The 27,004-nt window shown below is 45.7% G+C and overlaps 1 protein-coding gene across 4 annotated transcripts in view; it reads right to left on the reverse strand.

Annotated features, from left to right (window-relative positions):
- Nucleotides 1-27,004, reverse strand: part of ARB2A (ARB2 cotranscriptional regulator A) — a 607,421-nt gene that overhangs the window by 302,623 nt on the left and 277,794 nt on the right. For all 4 annotated transcript variants that reach the window (XM_069751802.1, XM_069751789.1, XM_069751796.1 and 1 more), the window contains one exon: nt 17,324-17,443. In XM_069751802.1, coding sequence (XP_069607903.1) covers nt 17,324-17,443 — 120 coding nt within the window. The remainder of the gene's footprint in view (nt 1-17,323; nt 17,444-27,004) is intronic.

Raw genomic sequence — 27,004 nt, forward strand, 5'->3', positions numbered from 1 at the left:
CCTTACACCTGCTTCAGACTGGGCGGCCTCAGCTGATCCCTTATCGCATGCCGCGGCCATGAGGCCGCACAGTCAGAAGAAGGCGGAAGGAGGGGAGTGAAGACAGGGGAACATATGCACTGCTTGTGCCCATCAATCACACCCTCGCAGTCAAAATATATGAGACAACGAGGGGCGTTGTGTCGGGCAGGGCGGACGCACAGGCACAGCCAGCCAACCAATGATGTCAGAAGACGGGCAGCGCTAACAATGGGGGTGCTGCGTGTCATTAGAAAGGAAAGTCACACCTCAGGGACAGTGGAATGGTCTCTAATGAGACACATTTTGTACGTGTTGAGTTCCACGTGGGCAAGGAGAAAAAGTCAGCCACCTTGTACAAATGCAGCAGTACTGCTGTACAAGGTGGCTGTTATACATAGAAACACCTGGGGGGGTGGGGCCAGGTTCCCTTTAATTTCAGTTCATGTGCCTGCGTGGCGTTTGCAGGTCACGTTGCCGGCTACACAGCAGGGGAACAGCTGGCGGTGCTGAACCCCACTGACACATTGGCTGGTGTTTTTCTCTGTGCAGCTAGCACTTCCGGGCAGAAACTGGAGGTGTTTGAGCCCAGGGTCAGCAGGAGGAGGAGAGGAGCAGAGTGTAGGCCGAAGCCTGCACTGGTGGCAGCTTTTGGTCGGTTGTGCCAGCGTGGCTTGTGCTGGACACGATGTCGGCTACACAGCAGGGGAACAGCTGGCGGTGCTGAACCCCACTAACACATTGGCTGGTGTTTTTCTCTGTGCAGCTAGCAGTTCCGGGCAAAAACTAGCGGTGTTTGAGCCCAGGGTCAGCAGGAGAGGAGCAGAGTGTAGGCCGAAGCCTAGTTGAACCAATTTCAAAGGTTACCTTTAACCCCCCCTCAGGTGTTGCAAGGTACAAGAGCCACACCTTGTGCAGCATTAATGCTGCACAAGTAAAAGGTTGCTCTATTTAATTTGCTCCTTGCACACGCTGAATAAAACATGTACACTATTTAGCCCACTATACTGTCAAACAGTAGTGGAGGCGTGACTTGTCTTTTTAAGGAGATGCAGCACAGGTGTCAAAATTTACACCTAGCTGCTGGGCGCAGATTCCTGAGCGTTGTTATTTGCTGTACAGGAGTCTGCGCTATTGTGATCCCTTGGTCATGCGCTGTGAGCGCTTCCTGTCTTCTGACCTCATTTCATGTCGGCCGTTGCGGTTAGCGATTGACATGAATCCCAGACCCACAGTGTGTTTTCAAAAAATCACACTGCGTGGCTGGGATTCGTGGCCTTGTGCAGTAAATATGTTTGACACTCACACATGTCCTTACACCAGCTTCAGACTGGGCGACCTCATCTGATCCCTTATCGCCTGCCGCGGCCATGAGGACACCCAGTCTGAAGAAGGCGGAAGGAGATGAGTGAACACAGGCAAACATATGCACTGCACATGCCCATCAATCACACCCTCGCTGTCCAAATAAATAAGACACCGAGGGGCGTTGTTTCGAGCAGGGCAGATGCACAGGCGCAGCCAGCTAACCAATGATGTCAAAAGACGGGCAGCGCTAACAAGGGTGGTGCTGCGTATCATTAGAAAGGAAAGTCACACCTCAGGGACAGTGGAATGGCCTCAATGAGACACATTTTGTACGTGTTGAGTTCAACGTGGGCAAGGAGAAAAAGTCAGCCACCTTGTACAAATGCAGCAGTACTGCTGTACAAAAGTGGCTGTTATACATAGAAACACCTGGGGGGGTGGGGGGCAGGCTCCCTTCAATTTCAGTTCATGTGCCTGCGTGGCGTTTGCAGGTCACGTTGCAAGCTACACAGCAGGGGAACAGCTGGCGTTGCTGAACCCCACTGACACATTGACTGGTGTTTTTCTCTGTGCAGCTCGCATGTCCGGGCAAAAACTGGCGGTGTTAGAGCCCAGGGTCAGCAGGAGGAGGAGAGGAGCAGAGTGTACGCCGAAGCCTAGTTGAACCAATTTCAAAGGTTACCTTTAACGCCCCCTCAGGTGTTGCAAGGTACAAGAGCCACACCTTGTGCAGCATTAATGCTGCACAAGTAAAAGGTTGCTCTATTTAGTTTGCTCCTTGCACACGCTGAATAAAACACGTACACTATTTAGCCCATTATACTGTCAAACAGTTGTGGAGGCGTGACTTGTCTTTTTAAGGAGACGCAGCACAGGTGTCAAAATTTGCACCTAGGTACTGGGCGCAGATTCCTGAGCGTTGTTATTTGCTGTACAGGAGTCTGCGCTATTGTGATCCCTTGGCCATGCGCTGTGAGCGCTTCCTGTCTTCTGACCTCATTTCATGTCGGCAGTTGCGGTTAGCGATGGACATGAATCCCAGACCCACAGTGTGTTTTCAAAAAATCACACTGCGTGGCTGGGATTCGTGGCCTTGTGCAGTAAATAGGTTTGCCGCTCACACATGTCCTTACACCTGCTTCAGACTGGGCGGCCTCAGCTGATCCCTTATCGCCTACCACGGCCAGGAGGCCGCACAGTCCGAAGAAGGCGGAAGGAGATGAGTTAAGACAGGCGAACATATGCACTGCTCGTGCCCATAAACCACACCCTCGCTGACAAAATAAATATGACAACGAGGGGCGTTGTTTCTAGCAGGGCGGATGCACAGGCGCAGCCAGCTAACCATGATGACAAAAGACGGGAAACGCTACCAAGGGGGGTGCTGCGTATCATTAGAAAGGAAAGTCACACCTCAGGGACAGTGGAATGGTCTCAATGAGACACATTTTGTACGTGTTGAGTTCCACGTGGGCAAGGAGAAAAAGTCAGCCACCTTGTACAAATGCAGCAGTACTGCTGTACTAGGTGGCTGTTATACATAGAAACACCTGGGGGGGTGGCGCCAGGTTCCCTTTAATTTCAGTTCATGTGCCTGCGTGGCGTTTGCAGGTCACGTTGCCGGCTACACAGCAGGGGAACAGCTGGCGGTGCTGAACCCCACTAACACATTGGCTGGTGTTTTTCTCTGTGCAGCTAGCACTTCCGGGCAAAAACTAGCGGTGTTTGAGCCCAGGGTCAGCAGGAGGAGGAGAGGAGCAGAGTGTAGGCCGAAGCCTGCACTGGTGGCAGCTTTTGTTCTGTTGTGCCAGCGTGGCTTGTGCTGGACACGTTGCCGACTACACAGCAGGGGAACAGCTGGCGGTGCTGAACCCCACTGACACATCACCTAGTGTTTTTTCTGTGTAGACAACACTTCCAGGTGGCAACTGACAGTGTTGAAACCCAGGGAATCAAAGAGGAGCAGAGTGTAGGCCGAAGCCTGCAGTGGAGCAAGTTGAAAGGGAACCTTTAACCCCCCCCCCCAGGCATTTGTTGCTGAAAGAGCCATCTTGTACAGCAGTAATACTGCACATGGAAAATGGTGGCTCCGATAATTATGCTCCTTGCAAACGCTGAAGTACACACTCATATAATGTGTCCCCTCACACCGTCAAACCATTCCGGAAGTGGGACTTTCCTTTGTAATGTGACACAGCACAGCCGTCATTCCAACCCCCTTGGTGCCGGGCGCCACCTCCTCAACGTTGTTTGGTTCTGTCACGGAGCCCGCGCTGTAATGTTATCCCTTGGCCATGCACAGTTAGCGGTGCCCGTCTTCTGACATCATGTAGGTGTCAGGCTGGCAGTGCCTGTGCGTCCAAGCTGCCCTAGATCCAACCTTGCAGTGTCATCTAATGTAGTCCCACTGCGGGCCAGGGATCCATGGGCATGCGCAGTGCATATCATCGCCTCTCACTCACCTCCTTCCTGCTTCTTCAGACTGTGCGGCGTCACGGCCGTGGCATGCTATTAGGGATCAGCTGACGCCGCCTAGTCTGAAGAAGCTTGAAGAAGGGGAGTGAGAGGCTAGTATATGCACTGCGCATGGCCATGGATACCAGGCCCACTGTGGGATCACATTAGACGACACTGCGAGGTGTGATTTCGGGCAACGTGGACGCACAGGCGCAGCCAGGACGACAACAAATGATGTCAGAGGACGGGCAGCGCAAACTGTGCATGGCCAAGGGATAACATAACAGCGCAGGGTCCATGACGGAATCAAACAACGCTAAGGAGGCAGCGCACGGTGCCAAGGGGGTAGCAATGACGGCTGTGCTGCGTCACATTACAAAGGAAAGTCCCACCTCCGGGACGGTTGGACGGTGTGAGGGGACACATTACATGAGTGTGTAGTTCAGCGTTTGCAAGGAGCATAATTTCAAGAGCGACCTTTCCCTTGTGCAGTATTAGTGCTGCACATGGTGGCTCTTTCAGTAACAAACGCCTAGGGGGGGGGGGGGGGGGACAGGTCCCCTTACATTTTAGTTGTGCCAGCGTGGCGGTCGCATGACACGTTGCCGGATACACAGCTGGGGATCAGCTGACGTTACTGAACCCCAATAACAGAGGAGCGACTGTTGACTGTGCACACAGTACTTCCAGGCACCAACTGGTGGTGTTAGAGCCCAGGGACAGCAGGAGGAGCAGATTGGAGGTATTGCCGCACACACAGCTGGGGATCAGCTGACGTTACTGAACCCCAATAACAGAGGAGCGACTGTTGACTGTGCACACAGCACTTCCAGGCACCAACTGGCGGTGTTAGAGCCCAGGGACAGCAGGAGGAGCAGAGGAACAGAGTGTAGGCCGAAGCCTGATTGGAGCAAGTTGAAAGGGAACCTTTAACCCCCCCCCCCCCCCAAGACGTTTGTAGCTGAAAGAGCCATCTTGTGCAGCACTAACGATGCAAAAGGAAAAGGTGGTTCTTTTAATTATGCTCCTTGCAAACACCGAAGTAAACACTAAAAATGTGTCCCCTTATACCGTTAAACCGTCCCGGAGGTGCGAATTTCCTTCGTAATGGGACACAGCACAGCTGACATTCCTATCCCCTTGGTGCCGTGCGCTGCCTCCTCAGCGCAGGCTCCGTGACAGCTTAAAACAACGCTGAGGAGGCAGCGCATGGCACCAAGGGGGTAGGAATGACGGCTGTGCTGCGTCACATTGCGAAGGAAAGTCCCAGCTCCGGGACAGTATAACGGTATCAGTGAACACATTTTATAAGTGTTAAGTTCTGCGTGTGCAAGGAGCTAAAAAAAAAAGAGCTACCTTTTCCTTGTGCAGCATTACTGCTGCACAAGATGGCTCTTTCAGTAACAAACGACGGGGGGGGGGGGGGGAGGGACAGGTTCCCTTACATTTAGGTTGTTGTGCCAGCGTGGCGGTCGCAGGACACATTGCCGGCTACACAGCTGGGGATCAGCTGACGTTACTGAAACCCAATAACACTGGGTCGTATGTTTTTACTGTGCAGCCTGCACTTCTGAGCCGCAACTGGCGGTGTTGGAGCCCAGGAATAGCAGTTCAGGTGGTAGAAAGATGAACACAGCAGGAGACCTGGATGACACCCAATTACTTAATCAGGCAGAGGAGTGGCAAATTCCTGCGAGATCCAGGCCTGGTTCATTTTCAGGAAAGTAAGCCGGTCAACGTTATCGGAGGATAGTACACCACCTGCGGCACTAAAGACACGTTCCGATAAGACACTAGCCGCAGGGCAAGCCAGCACCTCCAATGCACACTGGCTTAGCTCTGGCCATGTATCCAGCTTAGAGACCCAAAACTTGAACGGGGAAGAGCCGTCTGGGAGTACAGTAAGAGGGCAAGCCATGTAGTCTGTCACCATCTGACGGAACCGTTGCCTCCTGCTGACTGGAGCCGCCGGTGATGGTGTAGACATTTGGGGCGGGCACACAAAAGTGTGCCAGAGTTGTGCCATACTGGGCTTGCCTTGGGCAGAGGCACTGCTTCTGCTCCCTCTTTGGGCAGAGCCTCCCCCACTGCCTCGACGCACTGAGCTGCTTTGTAAAGCACTAGCAGCACTCCTCTCAGTTGGACAGGAGAAGATGATGGAATTCACCAGTGTGTCGTGGTACTCCCGCAATTTACGCTCCCGGGTCAACGCAGGGATGAGGTTTTGGACGTTGTCCCGGTAGCGAGGATCGAGGAGGGTGAACACCCAATAATCAGGCATGTTGAGAATGTGGTCGATGCGGCGGTCGTTTCTCAGGCACTGCAGCATGAAATCCACCATGTGCTGCAGAGTGCCAACTGGCCCAGAAACGCTGTCCCCTGCTTGAGACATGATCTCTGCCCGCTCGTCATCACCCCACCCTCGCTGTACACACTGACCACTGGACAATTGTGTCGCTCCCTCCTCTGGACGGAGCTCTTCCTCCTCCATTGACTCCTCCTCATCCTCCTCACAAATTGGCCCCTGCGTACCCCTTTGTGAGGAACCACGTGGCGCTGACTCTCCAGAAGCTGATGGAAAAGGTGACTCCTCATCCTCCACCTCTTCCACAACATCATCCCTTAACCCTTGCAAAGTTTGCTGAAGCAGGCAGATAAGGGGGACAGTCATGCTGACTAGTGCATCATCTGCACTTGCCATCCGCGTGGAATAATCAAAAGGACGCAAAACCTGGCAGACGTCCTTCATAGTGGCCCACTCTGTGGTTGTGAAGTCTGATCGGCGCTGACTGCGACTTCTTTGCGCCTGATGCAGCTGGTACTCCATAACTGCTTGCTGCTGCTCACACAACCGCTCCAACATATGTAACGTGGAATTCCACCGGGTAGGTAGGTCACATATGATGCGGTGTTCCGGAAGGCGGAATCGGCGCTGCAGAGCAGCAATGCGGGATCTGGCCAAGCTGGAACGCCGCAAGTGAGCACACTCTAGGCGGACCTTGTGCAGCAGGGCATCAAGATCCGGATAGTCCCTCAGAAAACTCTGCACAACCAAATTGAGCACATGTGCCAGACATGGGATGTGAGTGAGGTTGCCAAGGGCCAAAGCTGCCACCAGATTTCGGCCATTGTCACACACTACCATGCCTGGCTGGAGATTCGCTGGCAGTAACCACACATCGCTCTCCTGCTTGATGGCATTCCAGAGCTCCTGCGCTGTGTGGCTTCAATGCCCCAATGAAACTAGTTTCAAGACGGCCTGCTGACGTTTGGCCACGGCTGTGCTCATGTCGGTCATAGGTAAACGTTCACGGGTCCATGTGGAGGTGGACTGTGACGGATCCTGCAGAGAGGAATCTGAGGAACTGGTGTAAGAGGAGGAGTCGATGCATACAGACTGGATTCCTGCAATCCTTGGAGTGGGCAGGACACGTCCTGTGCCACTCGCACGATCTGTACCTGGCTCAACAACATTAACCCAATGGGCAGTGAGGGAAACATATCGCCCCTGTCCATGCTGACTGGTCCACGCATTGGTGGTGAGGTGGACCTTGCTACTGACGGCGTTCAGTAGCGCATGTTTTATGTTTGCCTCAACATGCCTGTGCAGGGCAGGGACAGCCTGCCTGCTGAAGTAAAAGCGGCTGGGCACCTTGTACTGTGGGACTGCCAATGCCATCAAGTCACGGAAGCTGTCAGTCTCCACCAGCCTGAACGAGAGCATTTCCAGGGACAACAGTTTGGCAATGCCTGCATTCAGAGCCTGTGCTCGGGGGTGGTTGGCCGAGAATGCCCGCCTTTTCTCCCATGCCTGTACTACCGATGGCTGTAGAGTAGACTGGGAGTGTGAGGATGACTGGGAAGGTGGTGCTGTGGGTGGAATTACACTAGGTCTCTGGACAACAGTGGAGGAAGAGGCAACACGAGATGAAGAGGTGGTAGCTGCCGCTGTTGGTTGGCCTACGTCTTCACAGTGTTTCTGTAACTCCACCGTGTGCCTGGTCCGCACATGTTTCCACATATTTGTGGTATTGAGGTTGCTGACACTTTTACCTCTTTTTACTTTCTGATGACACAGCTTGCATTTGACAAAACAAATGTCATCTGCAACTGTGTCAAAAAAGGACCAGGCACTGCAAGTCTTGGGAGCGCCCTTTTTGGCTTTGGAAAGAGACAGGCTCCTAACGGGTGCCAAAGTGGAGGCTACAGGCTCCGCAGTCTTCCCCCTCCCTCTCCCTCTTTGGCCCGTAAGGGGAAGCTCTTCCTCAGAGCTGCTCCCACCACCTTCCTGTTCCTCACGCCACGATGGGTCAAGGACCTCATCATCTCCACTACCCTCTGCCACCAACTGCTCCTCCTGGGTAGTCTCGGCAGCACAGTACGCATCAGAAAGCGGCACCTGAGTTTCATCATCAGATGCGTACTGCGCTGTGGTCACCGGAGGCACTGACCCACCTGCCTCTTCAGAGTCAGAGAGAAAAAGCTGTTGGGCATCACTGCACACTGCCTCTTCTTCCATTTCTCCAATGCTGCTTGGCTGGCCCCCTGTTTCCAAGCCAAGAGATTCAGAGAACAGAAGTAGAGACGGCTCCTGTCCTGGGCTCTCTGACTGCCTGGCCAATTTGGCAGGTGGTGAAGAGACAGATGGCTGCTCTCCAGTGCTCTGTGCCTGAGAGGATGTGGCACTAACTGAAGTCGATGCCGAGGCGTTAGCTGCCATCCACCCGACAACGGCTTCAATTTGGTCTTAACGCAGCAGCGGTGCACGGCGCTCTCCGACAAAGCTGCGCATGAAGGACTGTTCCCTGCTGAAACTGAGTGACGACGAGTCACCGGCGCCCGCAGCAGGCACAGAATCACCACGTCCTCTCCCTGCTCCTCTCCCTGCTCCGCGCCCACGCCCACGTGCCTTACTCCCTGCCCTCTTCATCTTGGTTGACAGATAAAGATAAGCAGAAAAGTACTAAGGCCTTAGCGTGCTTATTCCTGAAATGCTCCTTCTAACAGGTGTAAGAAACACTAATGTTGTAAAGTGTGGACTAAACTTTATTATTTTTCAAATGTGGCCTACACAAGTGTTAAGTTGTGTTTGGTGAACTTTACTTTTTTTTTTGTGCAGATCGGGCTACAGAGCTAGTTTAAATCACACGGAGACCGTGCAGACAGCCGTAAACGGCGCTGCAAGGCCAAAAAACCCTCCTCTAGGTTATCCTATGTAGTGTTTTTCCACTATTTAGCTGGAGACGGGTGGAAAGACACTAATAGGAATTTTTTTTTTAAAATTTTTAACAGGCTGCACTATTTGAAAAAAAGGAAATTGTTTTTCAAGGTATGAGGCAGTAACGCACCCTGAGCTGAATCCAACCAGCTATGGCTGCACACAGACTACAGGGCGAGCTGCGCTCACACAGAGACCGTGCAGACAGCCGTAAACGGCGCTGCAAGGCCCAAAAACCCCCCTCTAGGTTATCCTATGTAGTGTTTTTCCACTATTTAGCTGGAGACGGGTGGAAAAACACTAATAGGGAATTTTTTTAAAAATTTTTAAACAGGCTGAACTATTTGAAAGAAAGGAAAATTTTTCTCAAGGTATGAGCCAGTAACGAACCCTGAGCTGAATCCAACCGGCTATGGCTGCACACAGACTACAGGGCGAGCTGGGCTCACACGGAGACCGTGCAGACAGCCGTAAACGGCGCTGCAAGGCCCAAAAACCCCCCTCTAGGTTATCCTATGTAGTGTTTTTCCACAATTTAGCTGGAGACGGGTGGAAAAACACTAATAGGAAATTTGAGAAAAAATGTGCAGCAGGCTGCACTATGAGCAAAAAAGGATAACTGTGTGAGGCAGTGTGAACCCCCCCTGAGCTGAATACAACCGGGTATATGGCTGCACACAGACTACAGAGTGAGCTGCGCACACACACACACACACACACACACACACACAGAGACCTTGCAGAACGCTGTTAAAACAGCGCTGCAAGGCAAGAGCAAGGTGAACAGTGAAGAACACACAGCGTTTTGCTAAATTAGCCTTTGGAAAGGAAAATAAAGCAATTAGCTAGCTCAACTGGCCCTCAGTTAGAACACAGCGTCCTGTCCCTAACTGAAATCACAGCAGAGTGAGCGCAAAATGGCGGCAGCGTTTTTTATAGTGCAGAGTGACATCATTTCAGCAGCCAATCACAGCCTTGCCAGTACTTACATGCCCACCATGCTAAACAGGATGTGCCCACACTTCCAATCATTCCTCATTGGCTGCTGCGTTCTGTTTGAATTCTGGGAACTTCCGATTCCGGTATCCGATACGCGGGAAGTATCGGAATTCGGTATCGGAATTCCGATACCGCAAATATCGGCCGATACCCGATACTTGCGGTATCGGAATGCTCAACACTAGTCCCTGGACGAGGACAGTAGAGATAAATTGATGAAAGGTTGCAATGCAGGGTAGTCCAGACAGTCGATAAGCAGCCCCAATCAAGTTCCAAAGAAATTTAAGCTGTCCTGCAGGCTTAGGGTACAACAGTGTAAGCGCAAACTATCCATCGACATTTGATTGAAACTAAACACCATAGCAGTAGACCCAGGAGGACCCCACTTCTGACAAACATAAAAAGCTAGACTGCAGCTTACCAAAATGTAAGTAAGCAAAAATTCATCTGGGAAAGCGTCTTGTGGACAGAAGAGAACAAGATAAAGCCTTTTTGTAAAGCACATCTTTCCATTTACCAGAAACAGAATGAAGTTCTCAAAGAAAAAGACACAGTACCTAAAGTCAAATTTGGTGACGGTTCAATGATGATGTTTTGGGGATTTTTTTTGTTCCCTCTGGCACTAGGTGCCTTGCCAGTATGCAAGGCATCATGAAATCTGAAGATTACCAAAGAATTTTGAGTCGCAATGTAGAATGTCAGAAAGCTGGGTTTGCATCTTAGATCATGGGTCTTCCAGCAGGACAGCGACCCCAAACACTCTTCAATACGCACCCAGTGATAGATGGAAATAAAGTTCTGGAAAGTTCTGAAGTGGTCACCTGTGGAGAGATCTTAACATTGCTGTTGGGAGAAGGCGCCCTTCAAATATGAGAGACCTGGAGATGTCTGCAAAAGAAGAGTGGTCCAAAATTCCAGTTGAGAGATGCAAGAAGCTTATTGATGGTTACAAGAAGTGCTTGATTGCAGTTATTTATTCCAAAGGATGTGCAAGCAATTAAGTTGAGGGTGCCAACAACTTTGTCTGGTCCATTTTGTGGGTTTTGTTTGAAATTAAGTACAATTTGCCTTTTTTTCCCTGTTTTTCTTGTGCTGTTCCAATACACAAAGTAAATAAAAAGCTGTATGACAAAACATGTGTAATTGCAATAATTTTCTGAAACAATTTCAAGGGTGCACAACACGGTTGACCATGACTGTATGTTGACAATCGAATGACTTGCAGATGACAATACGGAAGAAAATCAGACTAATTTTCATACAATCGGCCAAAAAAGATATAATAGTAACGGTAATAATCATTCGGATCATTGGCCACACTTGACAAATCAAGTCCCACCATGCATAACATCTGCAAGGAGTATGTATGTTCTCCCTGTGTTTGCGTGGGTTTCCTCAGGGTTCTCCGATTTCCTCCCACCCTCCAAAGACATACTGATAGGGAATTTAGAGTGTGAGACCTAATGGGGACAGTGATGATAATGTCTGTAAAGCACTGGGCAATATGATGGCGCAACATAAGCAAACGATAATAAATACTGTATATCATGACGTCATGTTTATAGTTGCTGAGTGCCAGCCTAAGGCTGTGTGCCCATGTTGCGCTTTTTATGCATTTCTGACGCTTTTTTGCAGCAGCGGAAATGCATAAAAACCGCATTGCTGTGCCCATGCTGCGAATTTTCCCGCTGTGGAATTGCATAGTAGCAGTAAAATCCAGAGCATAGGATTGCATTGAAACGTTCACTTTACGCATGTGGCTATGCCCACTATGCGTAAAGTGAGCACTTTATGTGCAGATGGTACTCAGGATCTGCAGGAGAGGAGACTCTCCTTCAGGCAGAGATCCATATTTCTGCAAAAAAAAAAAGAAAAAATATACTTACCTTTTGATAGCCCCCGGAGTCCTCCCGCCTCTCAGCGGTGCATTCGCAGCTTCCATTCCCAGGGATACATTGCATGAAGGACCTGGGATGACGTCTCGGTCACGCGACCGTGATGTCACAAAGGTCCTTTGTGAAAAGCATCCCTGGGAACGTAACGTATTGGGAGTGCCGCTGAGGAGATCGGGGGCCGTCGGAAGGTGAGAATAACCATATTTATTATTTTTTTTATTATTTTTAACATATATTTTACTATTGATGCTGCACAGGCAGCATCAATAGTAAAAAGATGGTCACACTTGTCAAGCACTATGCTTGACAAGGGTGACCAACCTGTCCATCACTTTTCCAAGCGATGCTTCAAAATCGCTTGGAAAGCGCAACCATTCTGCAAGTTAAAAACGCTTGTGTTTTGTGGGAAAACTCATGCGAATTCCGCATGCGTTTTAACAGTGGCAGGGAGTTGCGGAAATGCTGCGGACATTTCCGCAGCATTTCTGCAACGTGGGCACATAGCTTAATTCTTAGCCCACTGACACCACTTAAATCAGACAAAACTAACTTTTCACTGTTTCTCACATGATGCAGCATTTGTGATCGCATCTTTAACCATTCCAGCATTCAAAGCATCCAACACATGTACTGCGCATTGTTGAAAAAATTATTAATAGCTGCCTCCAGTTCCCCAATGGCATTAATGTTTTTCTTCCACTCACCAGCTTTTTGCGGATATTAAGAACCTTATCTCCCCTTCTTGGAGAATTCCATGGGGAATGGCACCACTAAATTACAAAATGTATTAAAAAAATAAAACTTCTGTAACGCCCATGGAACCGATGCGATTTCTGTCCTTCTAACCTCTAAAATGAGTGTTCTGAAAGAAAAAAAAACTTCCTTCTATCACTACTCTAAGCACGCTGTCGGGATGCCGAAGCAGCTCAGTCTGTGTGTGCACAGAAATATATCAATTATAAGTAGCTCTACATAAATAAGTCATTCAGGCGATCTCCATATATAAGCACCAAAACACAAAAAACAAGACTAATGATGAGATCACATTACTCTCCTAAAGAGGAATTTTTTCCTCACTGCAAACAGTTTTTTTTTTCCACCACTAAGTATATTCTGTATCACAGAATTTTTGGAAAAATATTGTGGTGATATAAAGGTCTCATGATATTCAAGGGGCTATCTAGCGCTTCTAACTTCCGCATTGAAAAGCGAGAGGCGCTGCTGACATCGTGTACCGGGTCTTGTGAACAAAGAGCAGAAATTGTGCATTAGAAAAGGACACATTCATTAAGGTGAAAAAGAAAAAAAAATTAAATGTCAAAAGTATTGACGCGTTTCAGACCACCATGCTTTTAATCATATTGAGGTTAGGATTAAGAACCATGATGTTTCCAAACACATCATCCCCTTGAGTCTTTTTCCTCATGTGTTTAATATTTCTTAGGCTGGCTGGATCTTTTTCCTCTTCAGTACCCGACCCAGTAACCAGCTGGGATTTCTTCAGTGCATCCCTGTGCAAAATGGTGGATCCATGAGTTACACCAGATCTTAGGAGAGCTGATATAGTATAGCTTTCTTATTTGTTTACACATTCATTGTATCTGCCGATTGCTAGCACATGCCCCTTGGACGCCTCCTCAGATGTGAGATGAGCTTGCTACAATTTTTTAAATGTCTTATTAGGGGATCTCACTTTACAAATAGAGAGAAATGGGTACCAAACCTCATTAATCCCAAACTAAAAAAAAGATGAGTGGTAAATTCTGTAGCAGTTGTCATTAAAGTCTACAGACAGAGAATCAGAAAGAACAAGTCTTTGCGCCGGTCTCTACGAGTAAGCGTGGTGGAGTCAGACGCTCCTGACTCATTAAGAGGTATCTGGAGTAAGTTTTCTGATGTAAGGAACGCTACCTCTTGTCATGATTTAGATGAGCTGTGGTGACAGACTCCCGTACTGCCACAACTATACCAATTTTGGCAAACCTGGGAAAAACTGTTGCTAAAATGCCAAAAGTTGCAAAATTTTTATGTACCTCTCTGCTGAGCAACAAAATTTGCGACTTTTCAATGCTTTTTCGCCGATAAAAGCTTGATGAATCAGGACTTCAAAGTACAATACATTTCTTAGATATGACATGGTATTAAGATTGTGTACTGAAGTCCAGAGATGCATTCACAATTCTGCTGGTTGTTCATGGAAAGGCAGCCACCCAGCATGTTCGGAGTCATCAGCTTCGCTTGTAATGCAGCAACTGATGCACCACAGACTACTGGTACTGGTGTGGTTGTATTGGGACAGACATTGAAGTTGAATCCCTAGCATATGCCATTAGTTCACTAGAAGTAGTGAAAAAAAAGCCACTTTATGTACTGCCATGTAAGAACGCCTTAAATTATAAACTTCCAAAAAAAAAAATTAAAAAGTTTCCTGGACCCTCAAACTCCGGTTATAAAAAAACAAAACACAGTTTGAGAACTTACAGGTAGAAAGCAAAAAAGTCAAATTTAAAATTAAAATTTTTCAAAAAATGTGGCATTATTCTGCTCTGCCGCAGGTTACCACGAAAAGACCACAACGGTCACCGGAACACATGACAAAATCTCTGGACATTTCTTCACGCAGATTATAAAGATCTTATGGGACAGCCATTAGGTCACCTTACCAGAGCAGTAACACATTAGTCTACGATTTATTGTTCTCCGCTAATTCTGGTAACTATGCGGTCTCAGAATACCCCTCTGATGTCAAGTGCAAACCCTTTTCTTCATTTTTTTATTTCTATTCATGTACTTTGTAATTTCAATCTTTATAGAACGTCATCCTCTGGACGGAGGTCTCTCCATGGACAACTCTTCATTCTTCTAGCGATAAAACCGCTAAAACCAGCAAATTGAAACAATTTTCTTAAGAGTTTGGGAACAATGCTAAGCCTACAGTAATACTCTACAGCCCGTCAGCAACGAAACAACAATTAAATAACATAATAAAGTTGGATCCAAAAAAATAAAAGTTGATTCAGTGAAAAATATGGTTGAAAGAGATAAGATATTTATGTTCCCTGCAGTTTAAGAGAATAATACTTGCTGCAGGTTAAAGATAATTGCTTAGTGGCACCAAATACTCCAGAAGCCTCGCCTGTCCTGTCTCTTTGTTATCTGCTGTCCATAACCGGAATACTATTATTACTAAAGAATTCATTGTCGGCCTAGAATCTCACTGGACATGTAGAAAACAGAGAATTCTAGCATATTTTAGTCCTATGACGCTGGTTTAGTCTTGTTATCCCCAGTGTTAAAGGGAATCTGTCAATTTTACACTATTACTATGGGCATACAGGTAATATACTGGCTAGACTAGTCTTACCTGTATGCCCCATTGCTGCAGTCTAGAAGTTCAGAAATGTGCATTGAATGTTTTAGGTTATTGATTTCTTCCAGGCTCTGAAGTGCATGCAACGTGCACTCGTGCGGCTATGGGTGCCTTATCCGCTCTTCTATGGGCCGTGTCTGCATTCTGCTTCTGCGTAGGCGAGTCACTGCGCAGTAACAAAGACTCACCGGCACCTGAGCAGAAGACATCGCCCATAGAAGAGCGGATAAGGCACCTATAGCCGCACGAGTGCATGTTGCATGCATGGGATTATGGCACAGCAACTACAAGTCCCAGGACAGTGTGGTGTGCATGGCGGGTGGTGCTATTGAAATGAAGAGAGAAGTCGGGGATTTCTTCCAGGCACCGAACGACCCAAAGCCTGGAAGAAATCATTCACATAAAACATTCAAAGTATATTTCTTAGCCTCTAGACCACAGCAATGAGGCCGACAGGTAAGAGGAGTTTAACCATTCTATTACCTGTATGCCCATAGTAGTAGCTTAAAAGCATCCAGGGGATGACAGATTCCCCGTAAGGACTAGTTTGCTACCAGTGCACCATCACTAATATAGTAACAGTCATTGAATTATCTACTTGCTCCTATTGCTGTTAGACTACAGAGGTAACTTTGTGATCTTTTTACGATATTATGCAAGTTACAATATGTATCTGAAATTCACCACATTCTTTGCAACTGCTAATGTTAACAAGGTTCCAACAAACACCCAAATGACGTGCCATCTGGCATACTGTCTGTCCGGAAACAGTACACCTTGTTATTGCCCTATGTCAGAAACTGAAACATCCCCCTCCTCTCTGTCTTTAACTTATTGTTTTATTCTAGAAGGATTTTTTTGGCAATGGAAAAAGTTTCCTAAAATTTCAAGACAGTCTGCAAAAAAAAGAAATAAGGGCTACTGGAAAGTGAGGAAGATACCACAATCCTCCAAGATGATCTACTACAAAGTTTAATACGGGCGGCGCGGTGGCTCAGAGGTTAGCACTGTAGCATTGCCACTCTGGGGTCCTGGATTCAAATCCCACCAAGGACAAGGAGATTGTATGTTCTCCTTGTGATTGCGTGGGTTTCCTCCGGGTTCTTCTGACAAGCCAAAGACATCCTGATCGGGAATCTAGATTGTGAGCCCCAATGGGGACAGTGATGGCTGCTGATGTCTGCAAAGCAGAAACTAATGGTGCTATATAAGTGCGTAAAATAAATATGTTCACAGGTATTACTGATTAATGCCAATAAATACATCATATTCAACAGAAAGCCACTTCTGGATAATATCATTAATAATAATAAACTCTTAGGCTACTTTCACACATCAGGTTTTCAGTGTCAGGCTAAATCCAGCTAATTTTAAAAAAAAATGGATCAGGCGAATGTTGCCGCCGGATCAGGTTTTTTTTTCCCATAGACTTGTATTAGTGCCGGATTGCACCGGATGACATTGCGTTTCGTCTGGTTTTCGCCCGCTTCCGGTTTCTTGAAAAAACGTCCATACCAACGTTTTTTTGTCTCTGGCAAAAAAGCCTGAAGCGCCGGATCCGGCGCTTCCAGCTGTTTGCTAGAATGGAAGCCTATGGGAGCCAAAAGGTTCCGGATCCGGAAAAAGGCGGATCTGGCGGCCTGATCCGTTTTTTTAACTGAGCATGCTCCAAAAATTTTTTTTATCCAATAATCTAGATAGGCTAGCCGGATCCGTCAAAAAATGGATCCGTCGCATCAGTTTTTCACAATCTGCGCTGGATCCAGTTTTTCCAACATTCGCCGGATTTAGCCTGACACTGAAAACCTGATGTGTGAAAGTAGCCTTAACTAACTACAAGTTCGCACATGAATAGTATGCACAGATCTCCATGTATCAAGGCGCCTATGTGAATGTTCCCGTCCAGTCTCCAGGACCAAGCTCCAACATATAGGTTATCTTACAACCTAACAGCACAATTAATTGGGTCATGTATGGAAAAGCTCGACAACCAGTTAAAACAATTTGCTATCAAATAATTTCTTTACATTCAGATTATAAAGATACAGGATATCTTACCAGCTCCACAAAAGCGAGTCCCCCATAGCTGTGTGCAACAAAAAATACATTTTCAGCAGGGGATTTTGAAATGAAGTTGTCCCATACATATAAAGCGTGCTCCTCTGGGCTGCCGTTCTCCTGTAAGAAAGGGGGAAATGGTAAATGCCGCGAAATGAACACGTGTTATATGAGGGTACATGTAACTGTACAGTGCAGTAGGAGACTCAGCTCACAGGGCACTTAGTAAGGAGAGGAGAAGAGGACCGTCCCCATTTGGGGGAAACCTTGCTGCGGTGGGATGGCTTCACACTTTTGTAATCACAGCGGTTACTTAGGCCATGTTCACACGTTCCTGATTTCCCTGCTGTTTTTTCTGCACTAAAAACCGCAGCTCTTGGCAGAAAACGCAGGTGCGTTTTTTGGCGCGTTTTTGGTGCGTTTTTTGATGCGGTTTTTAGTGCGGTTTTTTATGCAGTTTTCTCTGCAATTCTGTGTGTTTTCTAGGAAGTTTTTTTAGGGTTAAAATGGCTGAAAATACCCTAACCCTACCCCTAACCATACCCCTACCCCTAACCCTAGTTCTAACTGTAGTGGGGGGAAAAAAAAATTCTTTATTTTATTATTGTTACTACCTATGGGGGTGATAAAGAGGGGGGGGGGGTCATTTACTTTTTTTTTTTTTTATTTTGATCACTGTGAGGTTATCACAGTGATCAAAATGTGCCTGGAACGAATCTGCCGGGAAGATGGCGGCGCCCAGGGAGAAGACGGACGGACGGACACCGGGAGGCCCGGTAAGTATAAGGGGGGGAGATGAGGGCACGGGGGGGCGTCGGAGCACGGGGGGTGGCATCGGAGCATGGGGGGGTGGGATTGGAGCACGGGGGGACAGCCACACTCCGCCCACGCACTTCCTGCTGCAGCGGTTCTGCACCACAAACCGCAGAAAACCCGCAGATATTTTTTTTCGTCTGCGGGTTTTACTGCGGGTTTGACCCTCACAATGGAGGTCAATGGGTGCAGAACCGCTGCAGTTCCGCACAAAGAAGTGACATGGTCCTTCTTTTTTACTGCAGCTATTCAGCGCGGCTTTTTTAGTGAATTTCCGCAGTGTGGGCACAGCGGTTCCTGTTTTCCATAGGGTACATTGTACTGTACCCTGCATGGAAAACAGCTGCGGATCCGCAGCGGCCAAATCGCGGCGGTTCCGCAGTAAAAAACGCATTGTGTGAACATGGCCTAAGTCCCCTGTGTCATGTACAGTGCGTGTACCATTAATATTTACTTACAGCAGGGTATATGCTCATTGCGTTTCTCTCGTAGGTTATGCCTGTTAAATGGCCACAATGTGAACATACTCATTCGTGGCGTACATATCAATTTATGATCCAGCTATTTCTTTGGTTTTAGAATAGGATTATTAGCAATATTTCCAAACTTTCTACTGTTTACAATAAACTTATCAATTAAGAACAGTATGAATTGGTCAGTAAACAACTAATACAGCAAGTGGTTTCTCCAAGTTCAACACAAATGCCGCTATAAAGGGGATCTGTCAGCAGGGGCTGACACAGTTTTCAGTGATGCGCCACTTATTAGGCTGTGTGCTGTTTCCATAAAATTAATGTTTTATCACCAGGAGATTATCACTGCCAGGACTGGCGCTCACGTGAGTCCTGGTCCACACCACAGCCCTTCTTCTAATAGCACCTCACTTTCAATAGACAATGTACATAGAAAGCTGTGGTGTGGGTGGGGGCAGCTCTCTGACCTTTGCTTCATCTAAAAACTCTGATTGTATCACAACTACTGCACCCAGTAAGCTAAGTGACACATCGCTGGAATCGGGGTCTCTTTTCCTACATCATGCTGTTCTCAGATAAGGCAGCAAAGACCTGGTGACAGATTCCATCTAAGAATGGGGTCACACGCTAGGTATGTGACGTGGATTTTCCTACAGAAGTACTGGAAGTAAATGTATCGGGAGGTAAATGTTCCCGGGCATGGACATCTCTGCAAAAGGACAACGAACAATACCAACAGAGATGTGCATGACGAGTCCCAATTCTTTAGGTACTAGGTATTAACGATAATAATAATTGGGAGGGATGAGGTCAGCATCAAGGTAATTTAGGAATGCCTGAATAGGCAAAATAGCAAAAATAACAAAAATAACATTCTAACATTACTGCAATAACAAGAAGCAGAGACTATGGTGACCAGCAACGCAATATCAAATCCAAACTTTAAAAGATAATATCGAGATATATGTATCTCAGTACAGAGCAAAAGTTTGGATACACCTTCTCATTTAAAGATTTTTCTGTATTTTCATAACTATGAAAATTGTACATTCACACTGAAGGCATCAAAACTATGAATTAACACATGTGGAATTATTTATTTAACAAAAAAGTGTGAAACAACTTTTCTCCAATTCTGGAGATATTTTTGAGCTGGAGGCAACAGGAGGTGGACAGAGCTTGGATGTGCGGTTTGAAGGACAGGGCAGAGTCAAGGGTTACTCCGAGGCAGCAGACTTCCGGTACGGGGGAAAGCATGATGTCATTGATTGCGATAGATAGGTCAGGTAAGGAAGATCTATGGGATGGAGGAAAGATGATGAGTTCAGATTTGTCCACATCGAGTTTGAGGAAACGAGAGGAGAAGAAGGAGGATATGGCTGATTGGACAGCAGAGCGGTGACGTCTGGGCCAGAGAGGTAGATCTGAGTGTCTTCAGCATAAAGGTGGTACTGGAATCCATGGGACTTTATGAGTTGTCCCAAGCCAAGTGTATAGATTGAGAAGAGTAGGGGTCCTAGAACAGAGCCTTGGGAGACTCCAACAGAGAGAGAGTGGGATGAGGAGGTAGCGTGGGAGTGGGAGACGCTGAATGTGCGGTTGGAAAGGTACGAGGAGATTATATGCTATCCACAAGAGAGAACATAACCTGTTGATTGCTTTTCCCAGTAACGAGGCTCTGAAATTACCCATTAAATTAAGCGCAGGCAGCGCATGTGGTCACCACTTTATTCAGGGTCTATAGAATTGCACTTGGCTGAACGATCTCTAGAAGTCCCAAACATAATTAAAGGAGCTGTACCATGTTCTATCTTCAGCAGAACATCCATCATCTGCCACCAATCTTCAGGAGTGCACTTCCCCCTTGCTGCTTGCTGGGAAAGGGAAGGTGCCTCCTGATGATTGATAGTTTGGACCAGTGGCCTGGCTGATCTGCTGGCCCAAATTGTGCTCTCCTGCTGAAAGCAGAATTGGAGAACACGAGTATTGAAGCTGGCTGGATGTAGCCAATTTCAGAGCAGCGCTTACAAGCCCTATAGTAAAGAGCTTGTAAGTGCTACACTCTTTGCCCATGGGACCAGCCCCCGCTATTATTATGCAGAGGTGCTGGTATCCTAGGCAATGAGCAACTATAAAATATCTCTCCATTCTTGAGATTGGAGACTAATTTTAATAAGCGGTAAATAGTAAAGGTTATGTGTTTTTACAAGTACCGGTACTTTGCATTTGTACTTGTTTAAGGAGATGAGCCAGTGTGCAATCACCCTGTTCAAATACGGTATTTCAAAGCATCGTTCTCAAAATCTGTGTGCAATCTATCCTGTGAATACATAATTATGCTGATGGAAACAACAAGTAACCTAGATGAGTATAAACAATTAATACAACATTTTCAGAATGGAGGCATTGCTTTCAAGTTTTGTCAAAAAGTCAAATTCCTCAACAGAAAATACCTTCTCCAAAACTAATGGTAAGAAAAAAAAAAACTTTTTCCGGCCCATAAATCATATAGGACCCTGCTATACCCAACCATTGTATCACCAGGATCCATTCATTATGGGGTCTTTTGGAGAATGAGATAACATTGGTTCCTGTATAAATAACATATTTGGAATTACATATTTGCAAGACACTATTTTACACAAGAAAAATGAAGTTAAGTTTTTTTAAAAATGTTTATGTTTTCTTTATAGGTTGTAAAAAGAAAAAAAAATGTAAGAAGTTATTACATTGCTGACATTACTGCACCTAGATTAGCGGCGAGAATATATTATTATGTTCTGCTGCCTCTAAAGGACAAGCGTCTGAATTTACTAACGCAATATTACAGTCATTAATTGTTAAATACCAAGTTAAAGACAAAGCCTTATCGAGCGCTGCAGATTCTAACATCTAGGCACTCCAAGGTCTGCAGTTATGATGGACTACCTGCGCTGATAACACACGGAATTATCTAAACAACATTTGCATATTTGTGTAATTATTTCCTAAGGTTAATTAGCTGCTGCAAAGCAGTTTGCCCTTTGAGACTGCTTGCGGTGACAGGTTCGCATACTTCCTGTCCTCTTGCCAAAAGTGACAGATTCTCTTCTGCAGACCGGATGCAGGAAACTTTCGGAAGGGATAACGTAGTTTGATGCCGGGCAGTGGGAAGGAAGGAAGATCTTAGTGCAAATGTCGCTCAGTGTTTACACAAATAGATGGAAAACGTAAATTGTTTTTTTTTTTTTTTTTTAAACTTTATTTTGCCGTTCAAAAATTTCGTACATTCTTGATAAGCCGTCTGGAAACGACATTTCTTTTTCTGTGATCTCGCACAGAGAAAATTTGCAGACCAGAAATGAAACATAGACGGAAGCTGGCAGATGCTTCCAGAAAAAAAAAAAAGTATTGAAAAGACACTTACAAACACAGTCAACATGAGAAAAAAAAATGTGCTATAGGAATTGCTTCCAAATTCTAGTATGCGGAGATAACAGAACCAGAGAGGTGGAACGACGACCATTGTGCCAACTCTCGATTCTCATTGGCACAACTCCCTCAATGCACTGGGAACAAATGTTTACAAATGTGGAATACTGTATCCACATCGGCTCTGTTGTGAACCGGTGGCGGCCCGTCCAAATACAGGCACTGCTAGTAAGCACGAGTGTGTACACAGCTGTGGCCACCGGCTCCCCGTGTCCACATTTCAAGTAATTACATCAATACAACAGGAATAGCTTCAAGATCAATGTGGTTAACCTAACGATTGCATTATACTATGGAACATTAGTCGGCATCGAACGGCCTGTCATTAGATTTAATTACACATTCATGACACTTTTTTCTCTCTCTCTCTTAAATTAGAACAATAAGACGATGTCCCACAACCAACCATTTAATCGACGGGGATTCCTTTTTTTTTATGCTTTGCCTTGTCTGTGAGAAACAAATAAAGGTATAACATACAACAAAAAATGCAAAATAAATCACATGCAGAATAATAAAAAAAGAAGAAGGTGGACAAGTATTAGAACAAATGCTATAACTATTTGGGAAAGTTAATAAAGGGAGCAATAAATAGTAATAACGGTCCTAGGAGCGCTGGAAATGAGACCAAAACAAGGATTTTAGTGTTGAACCACAACGCGTTTCAACGGTTAAACCGTCTTCATCAAGTTCCACCTGATGAAGACGGTTTAACCGTTGAAACGCGTTGTGGTTCAACACTAAAATCCTTGTTTTGGTCTCATTTCCAGCGCTCCTAGGACCGTTATTACTATTTACTGCATTTTGTATCCTCCTAGAAGGTTAACGGCTGGAGCTGCGGTGGACCTTTTGCTTTCAATTGTAACTGTGACCCTCACAGCGCTCCCTAGTGACCGCTTTCTTTTCCCTTGAATTTCAATAAAGGGAGCAAGGCAGAATGAGCAATGGTCTGAATCATATCGCCTTTTCTCAGTCCCTTTATAATATCTATTGCATCTTTTATACAATGTATCATTTATATGTAAATGCGTGCATACTCCCCAGAGCTGTAATAAGGCCATATCGGCAAAACAATAAAGACGTTATGACTCTTGAAAGAACGGGAGTAAAAAAAAAAACACCTGAAAAATCACCATTTCAGGAAGGGGTTAAAATCAATTAGTATAATAGAAGTAATTTAGGGATTTGCCATTTATTCAGCTTCCTATAAGCACAGGGTTCAACCATGTTAAACTTCTACATTAAAAGTGTTGTCCAATCTTCTCAATCTCAATGTTATCCCCTTTGTAAAATAATTCTCAATCACTAAGTACCAGCCAGAGTAAAATAATAAACACATATTAATCTCTGGTGCAGACGTTTTCAGGTGGCGTCAACATTGGCTCTCCCGGGGCTCGCGTGACATTATTATGTCATGTGATCCCTTAGGCCTATTAGCGGCCGCTTCACTGTCCCCTCCTTCCATTGTAACTGACATCCAGAGAAAGTAACAGTCAAGTGGTCACCGAATGGAAACATGACGTCACATGAGCGCAGGGAGAGCCAGTGCCGACAACACCGGAACGACGCCAGAACCAGGAGGTGAATCTAAGTGTTATTAATATCCATTCCTGGGGTTGAGAAGTGACTGAGAAGGAGCTATCCGTGTAGCGGACATCCCCTATAAGCCAGATTCCCCATCAGGTCTAAAGCCACATTTGCTACAATATGTAAATGTATTTATCCAATAGACATAATTCATCTTCTCAGCAACACAGGATGAATGTGCCATATGCTATTATCAGTAGTGTAAGAGATACCCGAGATGTCACATCACTAGAAACATGCCACAATCTCGGAACCATTTCAGAGCTGTACAAAAGCCACATATCACAGAACAATGGGTTTAGGGAGAGTGAATTCTCGTGCAGTAGAAAGATTATCAAGACCAGACTGTCACACCGTGACCTTGCTAGCGTCTAGTTAATCTGACAATATTTCGTTGTGCATTGTTTCAAATCAATAACTAATTAACAAAAGTACAAAAGGAGTTGCACTCCTTGTCCTAGGTCCCTTGTTAAAATGGCTCTTGGACACATTTGGGCAGAAAGGTCACACTTATGACATCTTCACAAGTCTTTCAACATCTTTTCACTGTCAGATTACATTACTTTTAGAAATTAATTGTCATAAGTTAAAACAAAAAGCTATTTGTTACAGCCGGCTGTCATAATGACATGGTGAATAGGTGGTTTGATAGAAGCCTCCACTTCCAGTACTCGATCATATCTTAATTTTTGCACTTGACCTAGCTGGAAGATTGGGAGCAATCTTTGTGCTTTGGAAGCGGCGGTCAAACCTTGGGGACCCGCACTAGGTTTAGCTACTGAGGCATAATTAAGGGGAATTCCACAGACACCCGGAGAAAATGAGCAGTCTAAAATAAGTAGAACACTTCCATTTTTCTAGGTGTTAGATGAAATGGAATTTTAGACGAATTCATCATTTGCAAAGACTGTCATTAAGAACATAAAAAATCATTTCCAGCATTGGGATATTTTAGCCAAAACGGCTTAAGACTACAATGATGACATTTGATAAATAATGGATTCTGCTCCATGAATTTACGATCTGAAATGATACAATCCCCGAGATTCTCGACTCATCAGTAGTATAGGAAAATAAATGAAGGCTATGGGCAGTCATAGCAATCTTTCCAGAAAAAGTACACATTAATCTACAACTGATCATCATTGTGAGGTCATCCAATACAAACATTCATTTGGTAAAATGTAATGAATAAGTGGTTTAGCTGACTAGTGCGGACCCCTAGTCACTGAAAAGACAGTCTGAGATTAACCCCTTTTCTGTCTACATAGTTTAACAAGGCCCTTTACCTGTCAATATGATTTTTCAGTTCAGCACAATCACAAATATTTCAAACATGTTATTATTCTACTGATTATTCAGAGCTTTTTAGGAGATCCATAACTTTGTTATTGAATGATATTGAATACACTGCAATACTTCGATATTACATCACATGTTGGGAAGGGGTTAAAAATTTAATTTGACAGTACACAAATGTTCTTTTTGTGAAAGAATGTTTCCAAATAAATCGTTAGTCCTTTATTAGGTGTCATTGGATAATTATATCTGGTAGGAACGACCATAAAAGCCAAAGTGGACTAAAACATCTATAAACATCTATCAACGTATTCCTACTTCTAACATGTATGTCCGCCTTTAGACTCTGTTGACACTTATTTAATGATATCTGACAGGTTTCTGGTATTTTTGATGGCAGGGATAGTACAACCTGCATCACTTTTGCAATAGATAAGGATCCAACACGGAAAATACTTTCACGATTTGGAGTAGAACTATATGTAAAAGAGGTTTTTAAACCCCAATCCATGTGAGACAGAAGAAATAGCCTTGGAATTGGCTGCAGATTTTTAAATCCCCTACAAAATTTGCACATAACCAATGCAGATATTTGTTGCAGATTTACAGTGTCAAATAGTATACATGGATGTGCCACATTACATTGGATATTTTCCATCAGGGTTGTTATGGTTCTGGTATAAACAGAAGTCACTAATGTGAACTAGATTTTATCTTCTGGCAGAGGAGATGATTGGCCAGGTTCTATGAATGATGAATATATACACAATATATATCACAAAATATCACATATCACAAAACCACATGTACATAGATTTTAGTCTGCTTTGACCAAGCTAGCGCCAGATAACCTTAAAGGGAACCTGTCACCCCCAAAATCGTAATGCAGTAGATAAGCCCCCAATGTATCCTGAAAGATGAGTACTCACCCAGGGGCGGACCAGCTGTGGTCCGGTCCGATAGGCATTGTGGTCCGGTCCAGGGCCTCCCAAGTTCTACGATGAGATCCTCTTCTTGTAGTCATGCTGCGGCTCCAGCGCAGGTGTACCCTGTTGAGGGCAGAGCAAAGTACTGCAGTGCGCAGGCGCCGGGAAAGATCAGAGAGGCCCGGCGCCTGCGCACTGCAGTACTTTGCTCTGCCCTCAACAGGGTACGCCTGCGCCGAAGCGTGAAGACAAGAAGAGGACGTCATCGTAAGAAGATGGGAGGCCCTGGACCGGACCGCGGCGCCCATCAGATCTGACCGCCCCCCCAGGTGAGTATAATCTAACCTCTTTTTCTCATCTTTCAGGATACATTGGGGGCTTATCTACAGCATTACAGAATGCTGTAGATAAGCCCCTGATGCTGGTGGGCTTAGCTCAACTTTGATTTTAGGGGTGACAGGTTCCCTTTAAGGGGGTTATCCAGGGACTTTGCTTATTTTTTCATATGGGGCTAAGAATTTACAAGCAGTTAATTGCTAACTTCCTGCCTGTCCTGTCCGGCAGAGACCTCCGGCAGCTCAGAGCAGTCATAGACTGCTCCTACCAGCAATTCTCCAGCTTATGGCGACATCCTCTCCACAGAGTGGCTTCTTATTTTCTGCGCTCCTTTGTTGACGGCCATCACTGCCAATGTCATGCTGATTGACAGCCGGATTCCCGCTGCCTAACTGCGGAGAGCCAGCTGTCAATCACCATGACATCTGCAGTGATATTCCAACAGAGCAGACGAGAATAAAAAAGCTTCTCTGTTGACGTGTGGTTAAAGGAAACAGGAGAGTCACCGACTTGAGCCGGAACAAATCGTCACCAGGCAGAACAGGCAGTTTGTTAACTACCTATCGGTAAGTTCTTAACTCCATACAAAAAATAACCAAAGTCACAAATAACCCCTTTAACAAAGTGTCCAGTAATAGTGTAGAATAACCTACATCCACACATTTCTCTAAAGTCTGCACAGCACTGTTAAAAATAAATGTAACTATAAATAACATTTTCCATTGTTTCAGAAATGAATCCGCTAGCAGAATTACCATTTCTAAAGGGCATTATAT

This window comes from Ranitomeya imitator, chromosome 1, assembly GCF_032444005.1.
Source record: "Ranitomeya imitator isolate aRanImi1 chromosome 1, aRanImi1.pri, whole genome shotgun sequence".
NCBI classification, from domain to species: domain Eukaryota; kingdom Metazoa; phylum Chordata; class Amphibia; order Anura; family Dendrobatidae; genus Ranitomeya; species Ranitomeya imitator.